A 23,381-nucleotide genomic window follows, 5' to 3' on the forward strand; every position below is an offset into this window, starting at 1 on the left:
AAGTGTTGCGATATCACAAGTGTCCGTCATATTATTTGTATCATATGTTTTCAAGTAACCTTGCCTTCCCATATTCTGTATCACGCACTGCTGCTCCGCTATCTACAAAATGCTACGTATATCTGAATATCTTTTTGTTAACATGTAGGTATGTCAATATTCTTAAGAGTGATTAATCACAAAGGGGGGCCCCCATGGTACGTCCTTAAGAAGTGCGTGTTACTGTCATATGCATGTATACCCTGATAAAAGCCCCGGCCGTAACGTTGGCAATAAAGCATCAGTTAAGTTTTCCTTTTCGTTCGTTGATCTCCTTGATATGGATTGAAGTCCCGTCAAGGAGATGATCGGCGTCGATGAAGCAGGAGGCAGGTTGGAGGTAATGAAAACTTGAAGGTATATTACAGCGAAATATTTACAGTCATATGTACATCTTGCCGAAGCACACTCATGATAACACAGACATCAACAGCGTCTTACTCTTCTACTTAACTTTTCTTAAGTTAGAGCCTAGAACACTGTTACTACATACAACGTACTTAGTCTCACTGTTCGACCACCAAGTGGTTACGGCCCAGACAAAAGTTGCATCGTACGGAGTCGTACTGATCTATCAGTTAAGTGATTGCAGCCTCGACTGAAGAAGAACGGATTCCCCCCAGTCTTAAGCATCTTGCGGTAACAAAGAAAAAGGGGAGGGGGCCACTGCTGGTCCGCCTCAACATTCTCTCATCCAATCTGTTTCCACTAAGACTAAGTCACTCCCTACTGGGCTGACCTTACTCTCGACATCAGCGCTTCTACAGTTTAAACAGGCGTTTTGGTACTCTTTCCCATCATGTCTCTCTCTCTCCACCTCCCACGCGCTCAGGAATTCTAACGCTCGGGAGATATTGGCATTGTAGACCCGGTACATTCATGCCCTTTCCCACACCCAGCAAGCCAAGACGAACCTCCAAAGCCGGAAATTGAATGATTGCGCGCGGAACGTAATTGCCCCCGCAGGTAGCAAGCGGCCTTTGACTTTCTCCGCTTACCTTGTGCTCGGGCCGTGCATCGCTGCGAATTTGAGCCGATCGCCAGAATAGAGCGTGTCGCCTACTCCTACTGAGCTCGCGCCCGGCAGCCGAGGCAGGACGGGGTCGCTTAATCCCATTGTGCGTTTGCCCCCGGCAGCGGCGACTTGTCTCTAAACCACAAACATTCCAAGCCGGTTGGCAAAGCGGGTTCGTTTCACATTGTGTGTTTGTCCCCAGCATCGGAGGAGACGAACGTAGTTTGCATTCCAGAGGATAAGTGGTGTATAGTTACACGGGCATACCGAGAGAGAGTCGAGAAAGAAGCTTTGTATAACGTAGCTTCCCGCGCTGTCGTCCCATGCTCACAGGAAGCAATTTGCGACCTTGCCGAGAGAGATCCGAGAAAGAAGCTTTGAATAACGTAGCTTCTGGTGCTGTCCCATCCGCACGATCAACTTATGAGCGGCAAAACCTAACACGTCCCTCCCAAAGAGTATACTGGGCTGTCTTACGCTCAGTGATACGATAAAGCACTGCCGCGATTAAGTCACTGGATTTTCTAACCACACAACAGTTGTACACAAGCATCAAACACAATTGCAAGTCAACACTACAGGAGAATACACTAAACGAAAACAAATACATGCTAAACAATCAAGTACAGCATTGCTGCTTCAAGCAGTGAGATCACTAGTGTCTGTTTCTTGAATTGTCAATCACACAGTCCACAATATACAGCAGCACGTGGGCAGGAACATTCACGTCCCCCCAAGTTGACATGGCACTGTTATTCTGATGGCTTCCATGAACTATTCTGAAGCCTAGATAACGCATCCGCATTACCGTTACATACTCCCTTCCGATGTTGCACCGACACATGATATCGCTGTAAAGCCAGCGCCCATCTTGTTAATTTCGCCCCGTGCGGAGTCGAAGTTGTAAGGTACGACAGCGGATTGTGGTCGGAAACGACGTTTACTATGGCACCGAAAAGCCAGTAGTCAAACTTCTTTAAGGCCCATATTATTGCGAACGCTTCCCTCTCAATTGTCGACCAACGCATCTGGGTCGGTGAGAAGCGGTGGCTTGCAAAGGCAATAGGCTTCTCTTCTCCCTCGGCCGACATTTGTGCCAAACATGCTCCCGCCGCCGTAGCTGATGCGTCAGTGAAAAGCCAGTAGGGCTGAGATGGCTCAGGGGTGTTTAGCGCCACAGCCTCGCACAGAGATCGTTTGAGAGTCTCAAATGCCGCCTGAGCTTCCTCCGGCCAGGGTATCTTATTAGGTACCGCTTTCTTTGTTAACAGCGTGAGCGGGCTCGTCACCTCTGCATATCCTCGGACGTACTCTCGATAATAGCCGCAAAGTCTTAACAGGCTGCGTAGTTCCTTTTTGGTGCGCGGTGGTACCAAGTTCTTAACTGCTGCTATCTTTTCTGGGTCTGGTGCGTGTGTCCCTGAACCCACAATATGCCCCAGGTAATGTATGTGGGATTGCGCAATCTGACACTTCTCCGGGCTGGCTTTCAGTCCCGCCTTCTCTAAGACCTTAAGAATAACGTCGAGATGCCTTAAGTGCTTCTCCCAAGTGCTAGAAAAAATAGCAATGTCATCTAGGTATGCCGTAGCATACACTTGATGTTGCGACAAGAGTTTGTTCACCATTCTTTGAAAGGTTGCCGCGGAATTTTTCAGCCCGAAAGGCATCACTTTCCATGCGTATTGACCTTCATGCGTTACAAATGCGGCGAATTTCTGACTCTTTTCTTCCATCGGTACCTGCCAGTACCCGCGCCTAAGGTCCACTACCGTAATGAACTGCGCTCTGCCTACTCGGAAAATCAATTCCTGGGGATTCATCATCGGGAACGCATCCGCTTTGGTGACGGCATTTAGCGCTCTGTAGTCCACACACATGCCGATAGTCCCATCTTTTTTTCCGACGCATACTACCGGGTGTGCAAACTCACTCTCCGTGGGGTAGATCAACTTCCAAGTCAAAAGTTCGTCAACTTGCCGGCTGACTTCTTTCTTTAATAGTTCCGGCACCCAATACGGAAACGCCTTTTTTGGCTGGTGACCCGGTTCTATTTTTATTTTATGTTCATCTACCTTTGCTATACCCGGAGTGCCGTCAAAGAGTGTGCGATATCTTTGGAACACCGCCTGTATTTCCTCCTGCGCGTCAGCATCAAGGTGAGCAACCTTCTCGCTCGTTACCACTAGCTCTTACCGCTTCACAGTGGCTGGCTGTGGGGCATATTCCACCTCCCCAAAATCATGGTCCTCATCGAAGACGACCCCAACATGACTGACTCTTGCATAGTAAGGTCGAATGTTGTTGGCGTGGACACTTTTCACCTTTCCCTCAGATGTTTCTACGCGGTGAGAATGTTCGCGCTCACGTCCAACCACTGTGAATGGGCCCAGCCATTTAGGTGACATTTTACCACTCCGATCATTGTCGAAAACTACAACTTGGTCGCCAACGTTAAAAGTTTTGAGCCTGCGGCTGCGATTATAACCACCGGCGTAACTCTCCTGCTGAGTTGCACTAGTTAGCTCAGCTATATTAGCGGCCGTCTCAAGCTGCTCCTTAAGCTGTTGTAAATACTTGGCGGGGTTTTCTCTCAATGTTGCGGGCACCGGCATTTCTCCCGTCCAAGTCTTCTGCAGTATTAGAAGCGGTCCCGTGGGATTCCTTTCATACAATAGACGAAACGGAGCTACTCCGGTTACCTCATGGGGGACTTCCCGATAAGCCCATAAAACCATTGGGATCAATTTGTCCCAATTCTTGAAGTCTCTTTGAATGACATGATACAACATGTTTTTGAGTACTCGGTTCCACCTTTCTACAACTCCATTACTCTCTGGGTGTTCTGGGATTGAAAATCTTGGCATGCAACCTAATTTCTCCAGCATCGTTTGCGTGAGCTGCGATTTGAAATTAGTGCCCTGATCGGAACAGATCATCTCCGGAACGCCTGTGCGACTGAATATCTTAATCAGTGCATCACAAGTCGCCTTAGCTGTCAAAGAGCGCAGTGGAATCACCTCTGGCCACCTTGTGCAAAGATCCACTAAGCACAGTGCGTACTTATGCCCTCTCGCTGACGGTGTGTCTAGGGGTCCGATCACATCTACATTGACAACTTGGAAAGGGTGCTCGAGTCTAGTGAGCGGAGTTATAGGCACTTTATCCGTGCGACGCTTGTCTGAACGAATTTGACATTCATGGCACGAACGACAATGCTCTATTATCTCCTTCGCCATACCCGGCCAAAAAAAATTATACCTAATGCGAGCTCTTGTTTTCTTTGACCCTAGGTGCCCCCCGCATAGTGACTCGTGTGCTAAGTGCATCACCTCAGTGCGCTTATCTTTGGGGACAACTAGCTGACTCACTCGAGTGCCTGCTATTGAGTCGCAGTGTTATAATAGTCCGTCTGAAATAAACATGCCGGATTTCCCACTGCGCGCATCTTCCCAACATTTCTTTAGCGTAGTGTCACCCAACTGCACATTGCGGAACTCTACTCTTTGGCCTAATGACGCCTCCCTTTCTCCATCAGTTTGCGCCTCTTCCCCGGAATCATCTTTCTCCTCCAAAGTAAGATTGCAGGCAACTACCTTTTGTTTCTCTACTGCTCGTTCCGCCTCGTGAGCAGGCTCGGACAGCGCTCGACAGGGTGCCAGAGGGCTGCTGGCCTTCAACAAAAACTTCCAATCGTCCTTGGTCAACAAACAATCTGTGCCCTCGACGAGTTCATCAGTTAACGCGCACAGTAGGTCGACGTTCTGAGGCTCCGTAACCTCTCGCGGGCTATTTAATTTGACCGGTAACGTAGCTAGCCTTGCCTCGATAGTTTTACCGAAAGCGGACACCAATCTTACCGTGCCAGACGGCTCTACCACACTTCGCGGAAGCAGACTCTCCCGGATGACGGTTATCTCACTCCCCGTATCCAAAATCGCGTTTGCGGATATGCCTGCACATGATACACGAATTAATTGCAGTTTATCTGTGCCTTCACCCTCGTGTTTCAGAGACTTCACCTTTGTGCTAAGTACTCCAGTAGGTATTTCAGTATCCGTCTCGTGGGATAACGTTACCTTTTGAACCTTCCGCTTTGGCTCGGTAGCCTTCTTGGGGTTGTTCTCCTTATCACTAGCCTTCGGGCACTCTTTAGCGAAATGGCCTGAGCCGTGACATGAGTGGCATTTCAGAGCCCCTTTCTCAACTCGCGTCGCCGGCTTCTGCCCCATTTCTACACTTGGTTGCTTTGAAGCACGCCCTTTCCCTTTCGCTTGTTCGAACGTTTGGAGCACTTTCGCGATCTCAGTTGGCCTAAGCCATCCCTCGCCTTCTCTTAATCTCACATACTCAAGACCCTCCGTACTAAAGCCCGATTTTATGCGGTCAGCAACCATGAGTTCTGCCATCACTTCTACCGTGTCGGCTTCTCTCACTTGGAGGTAGTATGAGAAATAAGTTTTCACGCGGGACGCGAACTGTGCCCACGTCTCTTCTTTACGCTTTACGGCTCTTCCGAACCTCAGCAGGTACTCTGCCGGAGAAAGCTTCAGTTCCGTCAGCACTGCTGCTTTAACTGACTCATAATCTGCACTCTCTTCAGGGTTGAGGTTACGCAGTAGGTAACGGACTCGCTCAGTTAGCGCTGGCATAACCAAATGCACGCGGCTCTCGTGCGGTACCTGGTAAGTAGCAAACAGTTTTTCTACTTCCTCAAACCATAATGGGACATCCGCGTCACTCGGCAGGTGGAACCCTTTTAGCACTTGTGCACATTGCTGAACATAATCGAAACCCCGGCGCCTCTGATCACCCGTCTCCGACCCAGAGTTGAACAACGTGCCATTGAGACGTTCCGCGTTCATTCTAGCCTGCAATAAATTTTCGTACTGAATCTGAAGATTAAGTTTTTGAATTTCCAGCTCGAGCGTTCTCGCTTCGCTTGATTTCGGCAAAACCTGAGATGCCTGATTGATCGATTCTTGCCTATGAGTAGGCACTGTCAATACCATCATTGGATGGTTCTCGGCTCCGACTCACATCTGCCGCACTCGTACCCTCATCATCATTAGACTCCATTGTTTTAGCACCCCCGCGTGTTCTCATCATGTGCTCTACACATAAACTGCCATGCCAACTAGAGAAGAACGCAAGAAATCCTGCTCACTCTTTGCTGTATGAACTGTCGTTCCCGGATCTCCTCCACGGTGCCGGCGTTGGCTGCTGTGGGAGCGTCTCGACTTTGCCGCTGGTGGCTGTTGGATGCCTTGCCCCTCGGTCCTCTCAGCGCTGGTCCAGTGTATGGTGCTGCAGAGCTCGCCGATCCCTGTCGACTGCGCCAGTTAAGTTTTCCTTTTCGTTCGTTGATCTCCTTGATATGGATTGAAGTCTCGTCAAGGAGATGATCGGCGTCGATGAAGCAGGAGGCAGGTTGGAGGTAATGAAAACTTAAAGGTATATTACAGCGAAATATTTACAGTCATATGTACATCTTGCCGAAGCACACTCATGATAACACAGACATCAACAGCGTCTTACTCTTCTACTTAACTTTTCTTAAGTTAGAGCCTAGAACACTGTTACTACATACAACGTACTTAGTCTCACTGTTCGACCACCAAGTGGTTACGGCCCAGACAAAAGTTGCATCGTACGGAGTCGTACTGATCTATCAGTTAAGTGATTGCAGCCTCGACTGAAGAGAAACGGATTCCCTCCAGTCTTAAGCATCTTGCGGTAACAAAGAAAAAGGGGAGAAAGCCACTGCTGGTCCGCCTCAACATTCTCTCATCCAATCTGTTTCCACTAAGACTAAGTCACTCCCTACTGGGCTGACCTTACTCTCGACATCAGCGCTTCTACAGTTTAAACAGGCGTTTTGGTACTCTTTCCCATCATGTCTCTCTCTCTCCACCTCCCACGCGCTCAGGAATTCTTACGCTCGGGAGATATTGGCATTGTAGACCCGGTACATTCATGCCCTTTCCCACACCCAGCGAGCCGAGACGAACCTCCAAAGCCGGAAATTGAATGATTGCGCGCGGAACGTAATTGCCCCCGCAGGTAGCAAGCGGCCTTTGACTTTCTCCGCTTACCTTGTGCTCGGGTCGTGCATCGCTGCGAATTTGAGCCGATCGCCAGAATAGAGCGTGTCGCCTACTCCTACTGAGCTCGCGCCCGGCAGCCGAGGCAGGACGGGGTCGCTTAATCCCATTGTGCGTTTGCCCCCGGCACCGGCGACTTGTCTCTAAACCACAAACATTCCAAGCCGGTTGGCAAAGCGGGTTCGTTTCACATTGTGTGTTTGTCCCCAGCATCGGAGGAGACGGACGTAGTTTGCATTCCAGAGGATAAGTGGTGTATAGTTACACGGACATACCTAGAGAGAGTCGAAGAAGAAGCTTTGTATAACGTAGCTTCCCGCGCTGTCGTCCCATGCCCACAGGAAGCAATTTGCGACCTTGCCGAAAAAGATCCGAGAAAGAAGCTTTGAATAACGTAGCTTCTGGTGCTGTCCCATCCGCACGATCAACATATGAGCGGCAAAACCTAACAGCATCGTTTTTCGTTTTCTCGTTCGCTTCATCTGGTTACTTTGTATATATATATATATATATATATATATATATATATATATATATATATATATATATATGTGTGTGTGTGTGTGTGTGTGTGTGTGTGTGTGTGTGTGTGCGTGTGTGTGTGTCTGTGTGTGTGCGTATGTGTGTATTTGTTACTATACGAGGAACTCTAACATGCGATTACTCTAATATGCTATGCACTCTAAGGCAAAAGGGTGTTAAAAGGGTGTGTGGTTCGTCTTTTTGGGGACTAATGGGGCTGCCACAACCATTAATTTCTTTAAGGACTAACGGCACCGTGCCTAATAGTTAGTCCCCTCAAGGGAATAACATTTAGTCCCTACACACCTTAGTGAGTAACCACTAGTCCCACAGTTTACCCCAAAGGACTACTATTTAGTCGTCACATTTGCATTTGATAGAGCAGCTGTTAATCTCTACATTTACACCTTACCCGGCAACCGTTAGCCCGCACAGTTTCACATTGCCGGACGAACGGTTCATCCAGTCAAATACTCCAATCGGATGAACTTTTTGTTTCAGTTCAAACATTCTTTTTTATTTATTTTCCGCCAGGCCTAATACTTTTTTCGCTTGTTTTTCTGCGCAGTGAGCAACAAACTGCGCAGGAAAGAACATGCGGAACAGTAGTTAGCCACCTATCTGTAACTGCTTTCGCAGTCACGGCAACAACGAACGACAAAAGTGAGACATCGAAATATTTTATTTTTCTACATACACATGAAGTTTCTTCATTAATTTAAGTGAATTCATGGTGAAGTGTACAAGTCCAGTCTCGTTATCAAATATTGTTCACTTCTTGATGAGCTCCTTCGACTGAAGCGATAGATGACAGGCATTGCAGACGCCAGCTCACGCAGCCTTCTGCCTGCTGTGTTCCCACGGCTGCACGTACAATAATACAGTAAAAATAGTTAGACACACGTGACAGAAGATGAAGATGCACTCATGTGACAAGTACGTGCACGTTAATATAAAAACAAGCGTTAAAATATGACACACAAATAACTTCATCTTCACATCTCGTACAATCTTTCTGAAGCTGCTCGGACGAAAGAGACGGATGACAGGCATCACAGATGCCAGCGCACACAGTTTTCAGCATGCTGTGTGCCCACGGCTGCACCATAAGTATGTAAAATAGTGAGTCACACATGACAGAGGATGAATACAAATGCATATGAGAATTACGTGCAAGGTGGAATGAAAACATACGTGAGATATGACGTGCTAATAATTTCACCGTGATGTCACACATAGTCAGACTCATTTCGATCCCCGTAGCGCAACAGCTTGAGAGCGGCGGCTGCAGCCACAACTCCGCGAACCTCCGTGCCGCTAACAAGTCGGCGAGTCCTAAGCGAACGACGTCGTTTAGCTCGAGCAAGCGAAAGCGAGACCAAACACGGCGTTGCACGCGGAGTGTTTGCCGCCAGCGAACTTCGAACAGAAAAGCGAGCGTACACTTCGCCGCCGCCACGAACAGCGCCCAGCTGGTTTTGAACTAGTGCCGAAGAAATCGACAGTAATGCAGCCCTTTTTTCATGAAGTCGAGCGAGTGCAGCGCGCAAATGCGATTCCGCCGCTGCGGCCAACGGACGGCGCCGAGCTGCTTGCGACCGACTGTAATGGCGACCGATTTTCAGTGAGTTCCGACGCTAGCAAAAGCTCCGCCAGCCCGTGATGGTGCACTTACAGCGCGCGACATACTACAACCAAGCTCTTTACGAGAACCCGCAACGTGTTTTCGACGACTACCAACACAGCGATGAGGTCTCAGCCTAATATCGTCAGCCTGGAGCTCACCGCGGTGGTGAAGACAGGCGAGCACTCGCTGAGATAGCGTTCGGGAGGCCGACGGCAATAGTGGCCAATTTCAAGGCGGTCGCAAAGCGCAGGCGAACTGCAGACGTCCAAGCTGACCTTCGCAAAGGATTTCGTGCGTGCGATATACAACACGACTGAGCCCATTGCTTGCAAGTGCGATCCTTATGGCACAAGCGACAAGTAGAGTAGAAGAAAGAATGATAACCTACTTGCCTTAGAATCCAGCGCTGTTTTCTGCCCTGAGTCGGACTGAAGTATATATCTGATAGGCCTGTTGACTTCTCGGCCGCCATATTGGTTCCCAACTGTTGCTGTCGTGTGTTGGTCGTGACTATCTTAAAGCCAGAGATATACAGCGTGGCGTGGTGACGTGTCGAGGCTTGCTCCAGACATCATGGGTGCAGCGAAACGCAAAAGCAGCAGCCCACGATCATCCAAGCGTACACACAAGAACCACGTCATAATTCTTACATCATCGAATCCAGGCGGCCGTGGTCGAACACTCCGAGTGCGACACACCACGAACCGTCGCCGGCAAAATACGGGGAAAGACTCAGCCAGCAGAGGAGGAGAAGGACATGTGTTCTGTGGAGAAGGAGAGCTGGTCACTTTGGTAGCGCTGTTCGCGCTGCCTGCAATGCCCGGGTGGTTCATACCAGTGGAGACCGAGTGGTTTAGCGCCACACGCTTCCCTCTGTGGTCGCTCCTCAACGGTTTATCCGTTCATCGAGCGCGCCTATTGGGCTCCGTTACTCCTTTTTCGGGTAATTTTGCCTTAGAGTGTACATACTCGAATGACACGCGTGCACTATGCAGTACATTGTACAAACATAAACACCATTTAGGATTCGCTTCAATAATCACAGAGTACATGTGAAATCAGCCCCAACTATACCGCTATTAAAATATCTCAAACTTCCCGACCATGCATTCGACAAACTATCAGTAACGTTCTTAAAGACAGGATTGAAATAAAACTGAGAACCTGAACAACAAGAGTCGTACTTTATCCCCCGATTTAACACCCTCGATAGAGGAATAATGAATGAGAATCTGGGTACACTTGCTGCAATTAAAGCATTAGAAAACAATAACAGCAATTACGAAAAAAATAACTGAGTGAACGGCAATGCAGCTGCGAAAGGCAATGGACAACTCGAAATATTTCCAAGTGTAACTACTCTTCTTAAGTACAGCTGTTTGTTTCTGTTTTTACCTCACTATTTAATCAATTGTGCCAAACATGACATGCCCAACAGCGATTCTGCTCACGGTCGGGAGGCCCCCACTGCAGGCGTAACCCAAAGCGGGCAAGAATTGCCATTGCACCCGCTTGCCAGCCTCTGCCGCAATACGCGGCACCCCTCTTTCTACGACGAGTTATCGACGGGGCGCTGAGTAGTTAAAGGCTGAAACTTCTTTTAAAAGCTCTTTTTCCCTTACACCAAACCGCCAGAGCTAGGAGGCGCCGTCTGGTCGGGAACAACGCGTTAGTGAATGGAAGGATACACAGACCACAGACATCCAATAGGTGAAAAGGAGAAAAGGGAGAGAGATGGAGAGGGAAAAAAGAATGAAAGGGGGCGCCCAGGGAGTCAACCCTATATTCGCCTTTTTCTCTTTTTTCTCTTTTCTCTTTTCCTTTTAGGGGCGAAGCTCCTTAGGGCGTGGGCTGTGCGTCCCCTGTATGTAGCCACCTCTCGTTTATTTCTTGCAGTGTTCACTAGATGGCGGTACCATCCCCTGCATGTAGCCATTTCTCGTTTAGTTCTCGCAGTGTTCTCTAGATAGCGGTACTTGTAGCTGATTATGAAAAGATGCAAGATGTTATAAACTAGACGACGGTATACTTGTAGTTGATGAAAAGATGTGAGATGTTATAAAATAGAAATGATGTCGCATATGGAGCGTGTCATTGGTGGAAGGCAATCGTTCGATTTAGTGCAGTGACGTACGCTAGGGGGAGCGTTGTAATAAAATCGAGTGGGCAAAATGTACGGAGGATTCAGGGTTTACCAGGTTTACCTCCGGAGCTTCGCCCACTCATCATCATTCACTTCGTGGATATGGCGGCACTTTTTTTTCTTCTTTTTCTTTTCTCCTTCTTTTTTCTTTCGTTTTTTCCTCTTTCTATTTCTCCCCCTCTGATTTAGGATTGTATAAAGCTGAGCAACAGCAAACTGTACCCTCAATCCTGATGAAGGCCGGACTCTAGGCCGAAACATCGAAATAAACCACGTTGTGACCGCTCACGGAGGATGTACTTGACTACTTGCAGCGCAACAGCCGCTCAATCACCATGCCTGCCGCACACACACACACACACACACACACACACACCACACACACAAACACACACACACACACACACATATATATATATATATATATATATATATATGTGTGTGTGTGTGTCTCCAACTACTTTTGGACCATATATATATATATATATATATATATATATATATATATATATATATATATATGGTCCAAAGGTAGTTGGAGAAGAGATTTTAGACACAACGTAGCTGTTGCTGTTGCCTTAATTTTATTTTCAAAGGCAAAGGTTTCGACCAGTGAGCTTGTCTTGGTCAGGATTCGCGAACAAGTGGCAATTGTTCGCAAACCCTGACTGAAATGGGTACCGGGGCGACTGAGCTATTAATTCAACAATTATGTAAGTATGGTAAGTTCACCCCTATGCAATGTGTACATTCGTTCATCCGTATATCTGTCCATTCGTCCGTCCGTTCATCCATCTGTTTAAATGTCCAACTGTTCATCTGTCCGTTTAGCGCCTCGGGGACAATAGAGTCTTTTTAGCAGTACCAACGATACAGCGAAAAAAGCGCACTCGACCTTGCTCCTAATGCCATGGCAGCGTGCGCTCGTGTGCTTATCTGCCACACGCAATTTGCCCCGCGGCGATTACACGCTCATGCGTTCAAGCACTTATCTCGCGGTGGGAATAATCGCACGCCTTGGGATTTCAGCAGGATGATTGTATTGTTGTTCCAGGGCTCCTAATGTTCATTGCGCTCACTCCACAGTCTCCGTTTGTGAAAAAGCCGCACTTTTCGGAAACAGCAAAGTAACAAATGAGAGATTTGTTCGCGTTCATCTGTACTGTGAGTAGGTTTCATGCGTCATCTCTGCGTTAGAGAGGCGGTGCACCTTTAAATGTGCTTGCCATTCTTCACGTGAAAATTAATTCGTTGCTGTCACACCTAATAGTTCGCCTTTGAGGCAAAGCTGTAACATTTTTATGCGTTCGTTGGGTCAACTATGCTGATGCCAGCCTCCCAAAACTCAAACTGCAACTGAATACCCACACAACAAAAAACGAAAACATACGTGTAAGGAAGAGACTTTATGTGTGATCAAAAATACGACAGCACTACATTTTAATAACCGCCCCGTCAATTTGTCATCGATCCCTGCATTCATCCGTAGGTCTGTCCATTCGTCCGTCCGTTCATCCATCTGTCCAAATGTCTAACTGTTCATCTGTCCGTCACACGCTTCCTTTATTCTTTCAATGCCAGCCAGCTGCGCCCAATCCAACAACTCGTCTGGCCCTTTGCTGCTCTCGCCCATTGCGTAGCCTACATTCGAGCTTTGTGGTCATGGTAGACAGGACCCCTCATGCAATGTCTCACGACAGAAAGCATATGAAGTAATTATTTGTTTTGTTGTATACAGATTCATGGAGAATAACCTTGCATTTCTCGTGTTCACATTGTTCGTGGTCAAGCTGAATGAAAAATATACGGTGATGTCAGATGTCGTGTAGCAGATCGCCAACCAACGGGCAAGCGTCATTGCAATACTACTGCATGCGAAGCGCTGTGACCTGATCGCGGCGTTGACCGTGCAACAAAGAAGAAGCACATAGGAACTAACCTGACAGACGTCGTTATTCGAGTGCGAACCACGTCCATCTCATCTCCTGGACAAAGCGATGTGAAGCACCTATGGCGTTAGCAGAAATTCCTATCATGTAGCGTCGCATCACCACCACTCCATGAATATAGTGGACTGACGGCTACCGTTGAGGAGCGCACGTTTGCACTAACGTTTAAATTAATGAAGGAGGCGTTAGTCTATCTTTATACCATTCGGAAAATATCAACATAGACATTATTAACCTTAGGACCTAAAACTTCGCCCTCTCGTAGTTACTCAATTGGTGTAAATGCACTAAGTTTTCTTGACGCTCTCAAAATGAAATCACAAGTGTGTTTGCGCCAGTCCTTCGTGGATGTAAACTGTCAATGACCTTCACTGCATTGCACTTAACTGCAGTTGATCTTAACCCGATGTGACAACTGTGTCCTAGGAGTACAAAAGTAGCGTTCATAAAACAGGATCGCAATCACTGTACCTCCAATTGATGCTTCAAGAACATTACGATTCATCTGAAAAGCAGTTGCGAGAGATCGCGTGGCTTTGTGGCAAAATATTCGGTTGCCACGCAAAATGCCATAATTCAACTTCTGCTCGGAATAAGACATTTTTACTTCAAATTGATCGGCTTGATGCACCAGATGTCAGCCTACATTTAGCGCTCACGCGTTAAATAATCCGTCTTGTTTCTAGCCATTCCTGGGTAGATATAGAATATCAATCATCTGTGACACATGCCCGCGTACAAGTGGTACATACGTGCTCGCGGGTATGTGCTTCTGTCTGGAAGAAAGTGCTTGATGATGTAATTGACGCGTTTGATACCATATTGATGTCACGACCAGCAAGTAATATTCTTGAAGCCATTATACCTTTCCATAGTAATTTTGATTTACCCCAACGAGATGATCGCGAGAGAACCTATATCTAGGCGGATAGATAGATAGATAGATATATAGATAGATAGATAGATAGATAGATAGATAGATAGATAGATAGATAGATAGATAGATAGATAGATAGATAGATAGATAGATAGATAGATAGATAGATAGATAGATAGATAGATAGATAGATAGATAGATAGATAGATAGATAGATAGATAGATAGATAGATAGATAGATACCAAACGTTCTTGCTATACAAAAAAAAAATGCTTCGCATTCAAAATGAAGATGGAGCCCTCTCCTCCACCACCTTTCAGGGTTCCCAGTTCTTAGCGTCGTGCAGATTGAAGCATCTTCTTGGTCATCACTGTCTTCGCTATTGCGCTGTGCATCGCTCCTGTTGTGAGCAATATTGCCAATAAACTTAGGATCACCATTACTGTTAAATATCAGCAGCGTTCTTTTTTTAGGAAGGACTTCTTCTGCAGTGAGGTATTTTCCTGTCAACAATAGCACCATCGCAAGACCCACAGATACCAATTGGGTACATGCAGTTTAAACGCCTGTTTACTGACTTTTATTACTAATATGCATAAAGTCGATTGCAACTTGACCGAAGACCCTTTAGTAGTGCTGTCCCAGATACTGGGTAAAAGCAACTACTGGAACCTCCAGAAAAATGTGATTGCAAAAACGCGATTGCTTTCCGCATAGACGAAGAAGACACGTTTTCTGAGAAATGCCGTTTTCATACACACCACCCAATATTGGAGTTTGGCCGTGTCTTGTTTTCTGGAGCACCCGCCTACAAAATTAGACCACTGGTTCTCCTCAAACGCGAAGCGTTACGTATATGTCTTGGGCTCCCTAAACTTGTCGCAATGGATATTATATATAAGGAAGCGCGCCTGCCTTCTCCTCATGCTAGGTTCCCAGTATTAGCAGTCCGTACCTTCCAAAAAATATACGCATCCCCACATACGAGTTTAAAATTTGTTTTCATTAATTAGCCGACGTCCTTTTTTAACCAACAGTGGTCTAGATTAAGGCGTTCACAAATCATCGTCGTACAGAAGCTTCAGAAAACATTACAAGTTAACCTTCGTGAAGAACGGGTACTAAGAACACCTAGTCAAACACTGAAAATAAACTTTGAGAACATATTTCCTGATAATTGCAAAACTCTTCCCAGTTGATTCCTAAATGCCATTTTGAAAGACCACCTGGCAAGATTATACATAAAGATTGTAATAGCAACTAATGCTTCAGTTCGCAAACAGAAGACAGGAGCGGAATTGCATCTCCAGTTTTAGAATGGTCTTTTTCGATTCATTTACCCGATTTTACACCTATTTATCAAGCGGATATACTTGCAACTCTATTAGCTGTACGAAAATAACCTCAATCAATAACATATGATATTATTCTTTCAGAGTGCTTGTCTTTGAGTAGTTCATTACGGCGACTAATATGTCCAATGCTTTAAATGTATTTTACGCCCTTGCCCTAAGACATTTACGACTCATTCGTTCGGTGTGGATACCAGGGTATAAAGGTTTAACTCTCAATGAATATGCAGATGGACTCGCCTTGGCCTCATATAATTATCCCATAATTTCTATATTGCCGACGATAGCATTTATCGCCGTGGCACGCTTTGAAAAATTTTGTCATATCAGATCAGTTCGAAAAACCTCGCTTAACAACATCAGATTTTTCTCACCTCAATTACCCTAGAAAAATCGAGGGTGCTCCTCTAGAATGGCGGAGTATCAAAACGAGACTAAGATGCCGAGTCCCTCCCCTGAACATTTATCTACACAGGTGAGGTCTGGCACAATCTCCCATGTGCCTCCACTGCAACGAAAGTGAATCCCTCAATCATGTCTTCTTAACATGCAGGTTATATACAAACCAAACGAAGAGACTGTTAGAAGAACCTCTCCGTAGGTTGGCTCTAAATTTGTCCCTTCCGGTGGTCCTTTCCTTTGGAGGTACTGAAAAGAGATTTAGCCACAGGAACGTTTGCGAGGCCGTATGCGATTTTCTAAAGGCAAGAAAACGAGTAGATTGTTAAGCTGAGGCATAGATTCATTTTATTTCAAACTACATTATCTTGTTTCTTTGTTGTATTACCTCTATTTCATTTCTAATCTATCGTTTACCAATCGGTTCTTTGTTTACACATTTTTATGTAAATATACCAGCTAGTAAAACGAATCCATCTCACATATAAGACACCGTCCGTTTTATCACCTATCCCCCGTGGTAGAATGTGCCAAGAGTCTGACGAACAACCAATCACCCAACACACCGCGAGTCAGAAATGTGAGTTAGTAAACGCCCTCTCATTGAGTCTAAGTAGGGTAATACACTCGCTCTGATAAATTAAGGTTGCAGGTGAAAATTATTCGGTTCAGTACTAGCTCCACTTTCTTCAGAAAAGGGACTGAAAAGCAAAATGCAAGTCTTTAGCTCAAGGCATACAAACAGGCACTCGCGATAACTCAAACAGGAATGTCTTACTGCTCAGCCAACCTGACCCTGCAATCGGCAGGCCATCTAGCATGTGGCTGAACTGGGAGATGTCATAATTATTGCCTCTGATTCAGATATGAAGTGTGCACATGTTCTTCATTGTGTTCTATATTTGTCTGGGTAATGATAAAACTACAAGAATGTGTGAAAAACATAATAAATTTCAGAGCTGTTGAGATACAGATATGGCAAGCAGGCTGCTGGTGATTTTGCCCGAATTTTTACTCTGCTGTTTTAGTTGCTTTCGCATTCACAACTCATATTAAAAGCTTAGATGTTCTATATTTTGAATAACTGTACTCGTATTTCAGTACCAGTTATCATTCTTCAAGTGATGTCCTTTGAATCTCGGTCCCAGTTTCCATGGTTTGACACAATGAATCAAGAAGAATTGGTATCTGTGGAAAATCAACTGCTGCGACAAACCTATGGCATAAAAATACTGGCTCCCAACAGAGTCAATGGACACATTTTGCCGTACCAGTTTCCTCAAAATAAATAAAGACTTACTTCGCTGCATTTTCGCGACTGTTACCTAGGGCCATGCCGTGCGCCATGTGAAATTAGGATTTCTTTTTGGTTCTTATGTGCTCGTTTGAAGTGCGTAAGCATTTCTTTGACGCATGCCCCACCTCTCAATCTTATTTAGAAGCAACGAACACGTGAGTATAAAAAATGCTAGCAATGGTTCCTCTCGGCACTGCTGTACCCGTCACAATCAAACATGTTCTTTCGGTAGGACACATACCCGTTACGTTTCATAATATTAAGGGGTCCACTACAACGTAACCTTTCAATTGTTGCAACGCAAACCGATGCAAACCATGTCATAATTCCTACAAACGGATTATTAAGTAACTATAGCCATAAGGAGAACACAGAATCAACATCAAAAAACTCTCATTACGACATAATTTTTCTTTTATATATGGGGATAGAAGACAAGGAGAGCTTTCAAAGAACCGCTACTCTGGGCAGCAAGCGAACATAATCAAGCGAGTTACTGGGCTCTCACAACAGCCTAAGCAGGCCATGTAGTTTTTTTGTCATTTACTTACGACGCACTTTCACATACCTTTGGGACCAGGCCTCATACTGGCGCGCTGAGTTGCAAATGGATGGCTCACATTCTTTGTCGCCCCGTGTGCCGCAAAATCGCGGGCTTCAAGGTGAAGACGAAATCGTCTTTCACTTGATTCGGCATCCTGAATCACGATATGCATGAACAACGCAATGGCTACATACATGTTGTCAATTACGCGTAATGTTTGCACTGTTTACCCAGAACGCACTCGAGTACATCACACTTGGATTGAACGGAACAAATTTCGCGTACAAAACAGCGGCACGGTCGGTTTATTTATTTAATATTTATTTTAATATACCTACCGCTTGCAAGGACACTACTGAAGGGGATTTACCTTCTGGTGCTATGGTATAACATCAGAGTGTCCTGTGGTGAAGTAGCCAATCATGTGCAGGCCTGGTTGCTACCTCTGTATCATTTAAATTCTAAGTATGCATGTCCAGTAGCAATCAGACTTTTCACCTTGTTTTCCACCCGCTTTCACCTACTGAATAAGTGGTAATTTCCAGAGTAACCTAGAAGAAAGGGAATGTCCGAAGCACCAAGTGAATACTGTGGGATGGGTTAGGGCCTTTCACGGTGACCTCCCGCACCACGGCGCTGCTATCGCGGCTTTTTCCGCGGTGAAAGCCTCGTGAAAAAAGTGAGCATCTGCTACGCATTGGATAATTTGGCTGTATTTAGCCAACATATAGACACTTCGTGCAATAGTTAATAACACGTCGCTGCATGGTAATACTGTTGTGACACACCCAGAGAGAACGTGTTTATGTGTTGCTAAGCGGGGCTTTTTGTAATGTTTTTTAGCTGCTTCGTGCACTTCACGCCCGTATGAGGAAGAAATTCTGCGTGCATCCATCTGGAGCGAAAGTGTTTAACTTACCCTATTGCAAAAACAGCGTCCCCAGCGTGATGCCAGTACGTTTTTTGCTACTGGTACACGCTGGAGACATGGTACACGGTTGTGATCACTGGTACTTCGCTGGGCGCACTGGTAAATAGCTGTGTCACACTGGTATGGGCGCTGGCTTAATCTCTGTGATGGACATACACACTGCGAAGCACTGGAATTTTTACTGGCAAGCGCTGGTGAGTACTGGAGCACGAACTGTTTCTACCGGCGCAGCGTGCACATTATTGTAGCGTGTGCCGTTGTATCTTGCGGTGTCTTTGAATATAAAACACTTGATTCGACTGCACGGAGAGATTCTACCATAACAGATACGGGGCATATGTAAATTTTTCGGCGCACGTACGTATCGCAGCAATAATAATGCACCTGTTTCGCATATGCCTTGACGAATACCGCCTATATTCGCATCAGCCGTGTATTGCTGCAACTATTCGAAGTTGCAGTGTTTGTAAGCCTGCAACTGCACGCCACTCCTAACAGAAACAGGAAACTGTTTTTGCCGCCTGGTTGACAAAACGTAAATGAGCTCTCTCGATTGCTTCGCAAGGTTTCCCAGCGGAGACGAGAAAAAAAATGTCTTTCGATTCTGCCACACCACATAAATCGATTTCTGGCCATGCTTATCCTTCTACTTATTATTTATTTATTTATGTATTTATTTATTACATACTGCTGACCTGTTTACCAGGTCTTAAGCAGGAGTGGGTCAACAGAAATATTTACTACAAAAAACATAATTGACATCACACAGCATACTGACAGTGGTTCCAATTCAACACATTTGTATTAATTTACGAAAAACGAAAGAATAACATTACAATAATGGCATAGTTTTGCTGACTGAAACGTACTAAAAAATGGAAGCATCGCGTAACTCTGGGCTGCATGACTGCACAAAAATGTTAGTGGTTATTGAGAGCATGTAAAAATAAATCAACTGTTGGACGCTGTACAGCATCGGGTGATAGGCAATTCCACTCCCGGGTAGTTCTTGGAAAAAATGAATACTTGAATGTGTCTGTGCCGTTTACGTAATCTAAAACTTTCTTTGAATGATGGGAGCGCACAGCACATTCACTTGTTTGTCTAATGTGCACTGTTTTGTTGATACCAATTTTGTTGTGAAAAATGAGGTAAAAAAGCTTCAGCCTCTCCATTCTTCTTCTCTCCTGTAGTTTTTCGAGATCCGCTTTAATCAGTAGAAGTGAAGGGGAAGTACGTCAACTATCCCGGCTGCGTCGGCTGCATTTCCGATGGAGGCGGAAATGTTGTAGGCCCGTGTGCTCTGATTTGGGTGGACGTTAAAGAACCCCAGGTGGTCTAAATTTCCGGAGCCCTCCACTACGGCGTCTCTCATAATCATATAGTGGTTTTGGGACGTTAAACCCCACATATCAATCAATCAAGTACGTCAACTATAACAGTTAAAACAAAACGGCCAGATTTTCTTTGGACCATTTCTATTTTTTTATTATTGGACTAGGTAAAGGGTTCCCACACTGCAGCTCCATATTCTAATACTGGTCTAATGGAAGTTTTGTACGCGAGAAGTTTGATGTGTGGTGTGGCATTCACAAGCTTCCTTCGCAAATAGTCAAGCTTTTTCATTGCCTTTCTTTCAACGTATTCTATGTGTTCATTCCATTTTAAGTCTGATGTGAATATGAGTCCTGAATATTTGTGTTTAGTGACTTCGGATAACGCATGACCATTGACGTGATAAGTAAACAGAAGCGGCTATTTCTTACACATAACTCACATTGCTACTGTTTTTTATAAATAATTGTCATCTGCCAATTTTCATACCACGTTTGTAGCTGTTGGACCTCTGAGCCTCTCTCCTGCGGCGTGGCTCACATCAAGCAAAACACGTATTGCCAGATGAAAGGCTTTATTGGAACTAAAGAAGAAAGAAAAAGAAAAGGGTAAGCTGGCGCTGCCACGAGGCGAAGCGTCAGCTCGTGAGGAGGCTCAATAATGATGATGACTGCTATTCTGCTGCGAGGGACGAATAAAGGAACTCACAACAGTCTCCCGCGCCGACAGATGACGTTAGGTGGCTTCCAATGGGTACAGTAGCTGCACAGGATGCTTCACAGCAGTGCCGTCGGGCAAGCGTAGAAATCAAGTCCTCACGATGCCGTCACGTCCACCGATCAGTTCTTCTATGCGAACCAAGGTCCACAGTTGCCTGGGACAACGTTTTTCTCCGAGTAAAACTACATTGCCTTCCTTCAATAGGTGATTTCTTTTTGCTTGGTTGAATGTGTAATTCCCGAGTTCATTGAGGTACTCCATTAACCAACGAGACCAGAAAGTTTGCAGATCCTCTTCTCTCTTGCTCCAAAGTTTCTTCAGTTTATCGTTGGTCGACTCGGTTTTGATTTTGAGGTCCTAAGGTGGTAGCGTTGTCAGTCTTCTTCAACGAGAAAATCTGCTGGAGATAGGGGGCACGCCTCATTCACATCATTGTACACATATGTTAAAGCCGAGAATTTATTACTGCTTCCACTTCCGTTAGTAACGTGACCAACTCTGTCTGATTTACCAAATGTCAACCAAGCATTTTCTTCAAGCAGGTCTTCACAGAACGTACGAGTCTCTCGTAAAATCCGCCCCACCAAGGAGCACTCGGGCAAATTAATTTCCACTGAATCTTCGAGGAAGAGAAATATGCAAGTACATCGGGATGCCGAATTGTTCGCCAGAGCTTCTCTAGATCTTTGGACGTTTTGACGAAGGTTCAGGCAATGACGCTGTACATGGTGTGACATAGGCCTCGACGTGATACGAATCTCCGAAGTGCACAAAGGAAAGCCACCGTCGTCGAATCTTCAACATGTTCCAAGTGAACAGCTTTTGTTACAGTACAAGTAAAAAAGCGATGTAAGAGCGATGGTGAAGATGCCCTTTGATGTAAAGTGGGCCCGCAAAATCTACTCCACTTACAAGAAACGGAGGCGCTTGCTAACAACGATCTTGGGGCATACAAGGTGAAACTTGTTCAACTGGTTTAGACTGTAGGCGTTTACAGATGACACACCATCGTATTGTTTTTTTTTTCACCAGCTGTCGTAATTGTGGAATTCAGTATTAATACCTTATTTGAGTCAGTGTGTCTCGTACTCCTCAGTGGAAGACTTTTTCGTGAGCATAATTGATGATTAAAGTAACGAGGTGACAGTCTTTCGGTAGGACAATTGGATGGCGAGAACCGTACGAGTCGTCCGTAATCTGAACTTTTTCTTGCACTCGAAGCAGCCCGTTGTTGTCGAGGAACCATCTTAATTGTTCAACTGGACTTTGGGAAGGAATCGGATTCTCGTTTGCGACGCAGTTGGCTTCGTTACAAACGTGAGCTCTCTGTTCTACGCGAATCAAGCAGCACTCCGCCTGTTGAATTTCTTCAGCAGACAGCTCCTTGAACCTAGTGCTTTCCTTCTTCAACTTTTTAAAATAACAGAAGACCCATGCCGTTACTCTTACAAGTTTTGTGAGGCTGCTGAATCATTCGTTATCAATCAGCGTTGGCATCGATGTTCTCGTGATGACAGCGTGGATATTGATTTCTGGCCCCGTCTCAGCTGCCGTTTTCCGTTTTCGAGGTCAAGGTTCCCCCTGAATTCAGGCCAAAATGTACAAGACATGGCAAGCCATCCGGGTCTATACCACCACAACTGTGATTTACTCTGTTTGTGTACAGTCAAGCCTCGAGTGAGCAAATCTGCAGGGTTTTCTTTTCCGGGACAAAATTGCCATCAAGAATATTTTGTCAAATTTCTGTTCTCCGGCGTCCTCAGTCCGTACGAATGCCTTCCAAGAAACGGGGTCCTTGTAAATCCAGCAAAGTTTAATCTGGGAATCTCACCAAAATGTTACTTCACCAATGCCCAGGTTGCAGTTCTTGATGATGTAGGCATATAAGTGGGCTGCAAGCAAAGCTGAAAATAACTCCAGCCTCGCCAAGGTAATCGTCTTTAACGGTGCAACTCTTGTCTTTGCCATTAATAGTATAGTGTGGACGGTACCACTTGAGTCGACGGTACGAAGGTAGGCTACAGCACCGTATGCTGACCCACTAGCGTCAGAAATGATGTGCAGTTCTGCCTCTTGATAAGCGCCTTCGCTGCCCGCTTCGATGAACCTGGGAATACTGATCTCATGTAGCATGGCTACCTCCTTGCTCAATTTTTTCCCAACAGCCGACAGCTTCATTGGCATGGTGTCGTCCCAGCCGAGGTTTTCTTTCCAGAGATCTTGTAGGAAGATCTTCGCCCTTACTGTAAAGGATGACAGAAACCACAAAGGGTCGTACATCCTTGCAACATATTGGAGCACAAAGCGCTTGGTAATTCGATGCTCCTCCATAAACTGCAGAATATCCTGGGGCCTAAACGAAAAGATATCCGTCTGTTTGTTCCAATAAAGTCTCAGGACTTTCAGAGGTCCAGAAGGTGAGCAAAGTGATTTTTCGGAAGAAGTGACTCCTTGTACAAAGACGGCAGATACAACGGGGTCATTGCTGGCCCATTTACGAAAGTTCATTGAAGCATATTTGAAGAT

The 23,381-nt window shown here is 45.7% G+C and overlaps 1 protein-coding gene across 1 annotated transcript; it reads right to left on the minus strand.

The window, feature by feature from the left end:
• Positions 1-22,682: 22,682 nt before the first annotated feature.
• On the minus strand, positions 22,683-23,135 carry LOC142784399 (uncharacterized). Its single transcript, XM_075882768.1, has one exon. It carries the CDS (start codon positions 23,133-23,135, stop codon positions 22,683-22,685), a length of 453 nt encoding a protein of 150 aa, XP_075738883.1.
• Between the last annotated feature and the right edge of the window lie 246 nt (positions 23,136-23,381).

This window comes from Rhipicephalus microplus, unplaced genomic scaffold, assembly GCF_043290135.1.
Source record: "Rhipicephalus microplus isolate Deutch F79 unplaced genomic scaffold, USDA_Rmic scaffold_14, whole genome shotgun sequence".
NCBI classification, from domain to species: domain Eukaryota; kingdom Metazoa; phylum Arthropoda; class Arachnida; order Ixodida; family Ixodidae; genus Rhipicephalus; species Rhipicephalus microplus.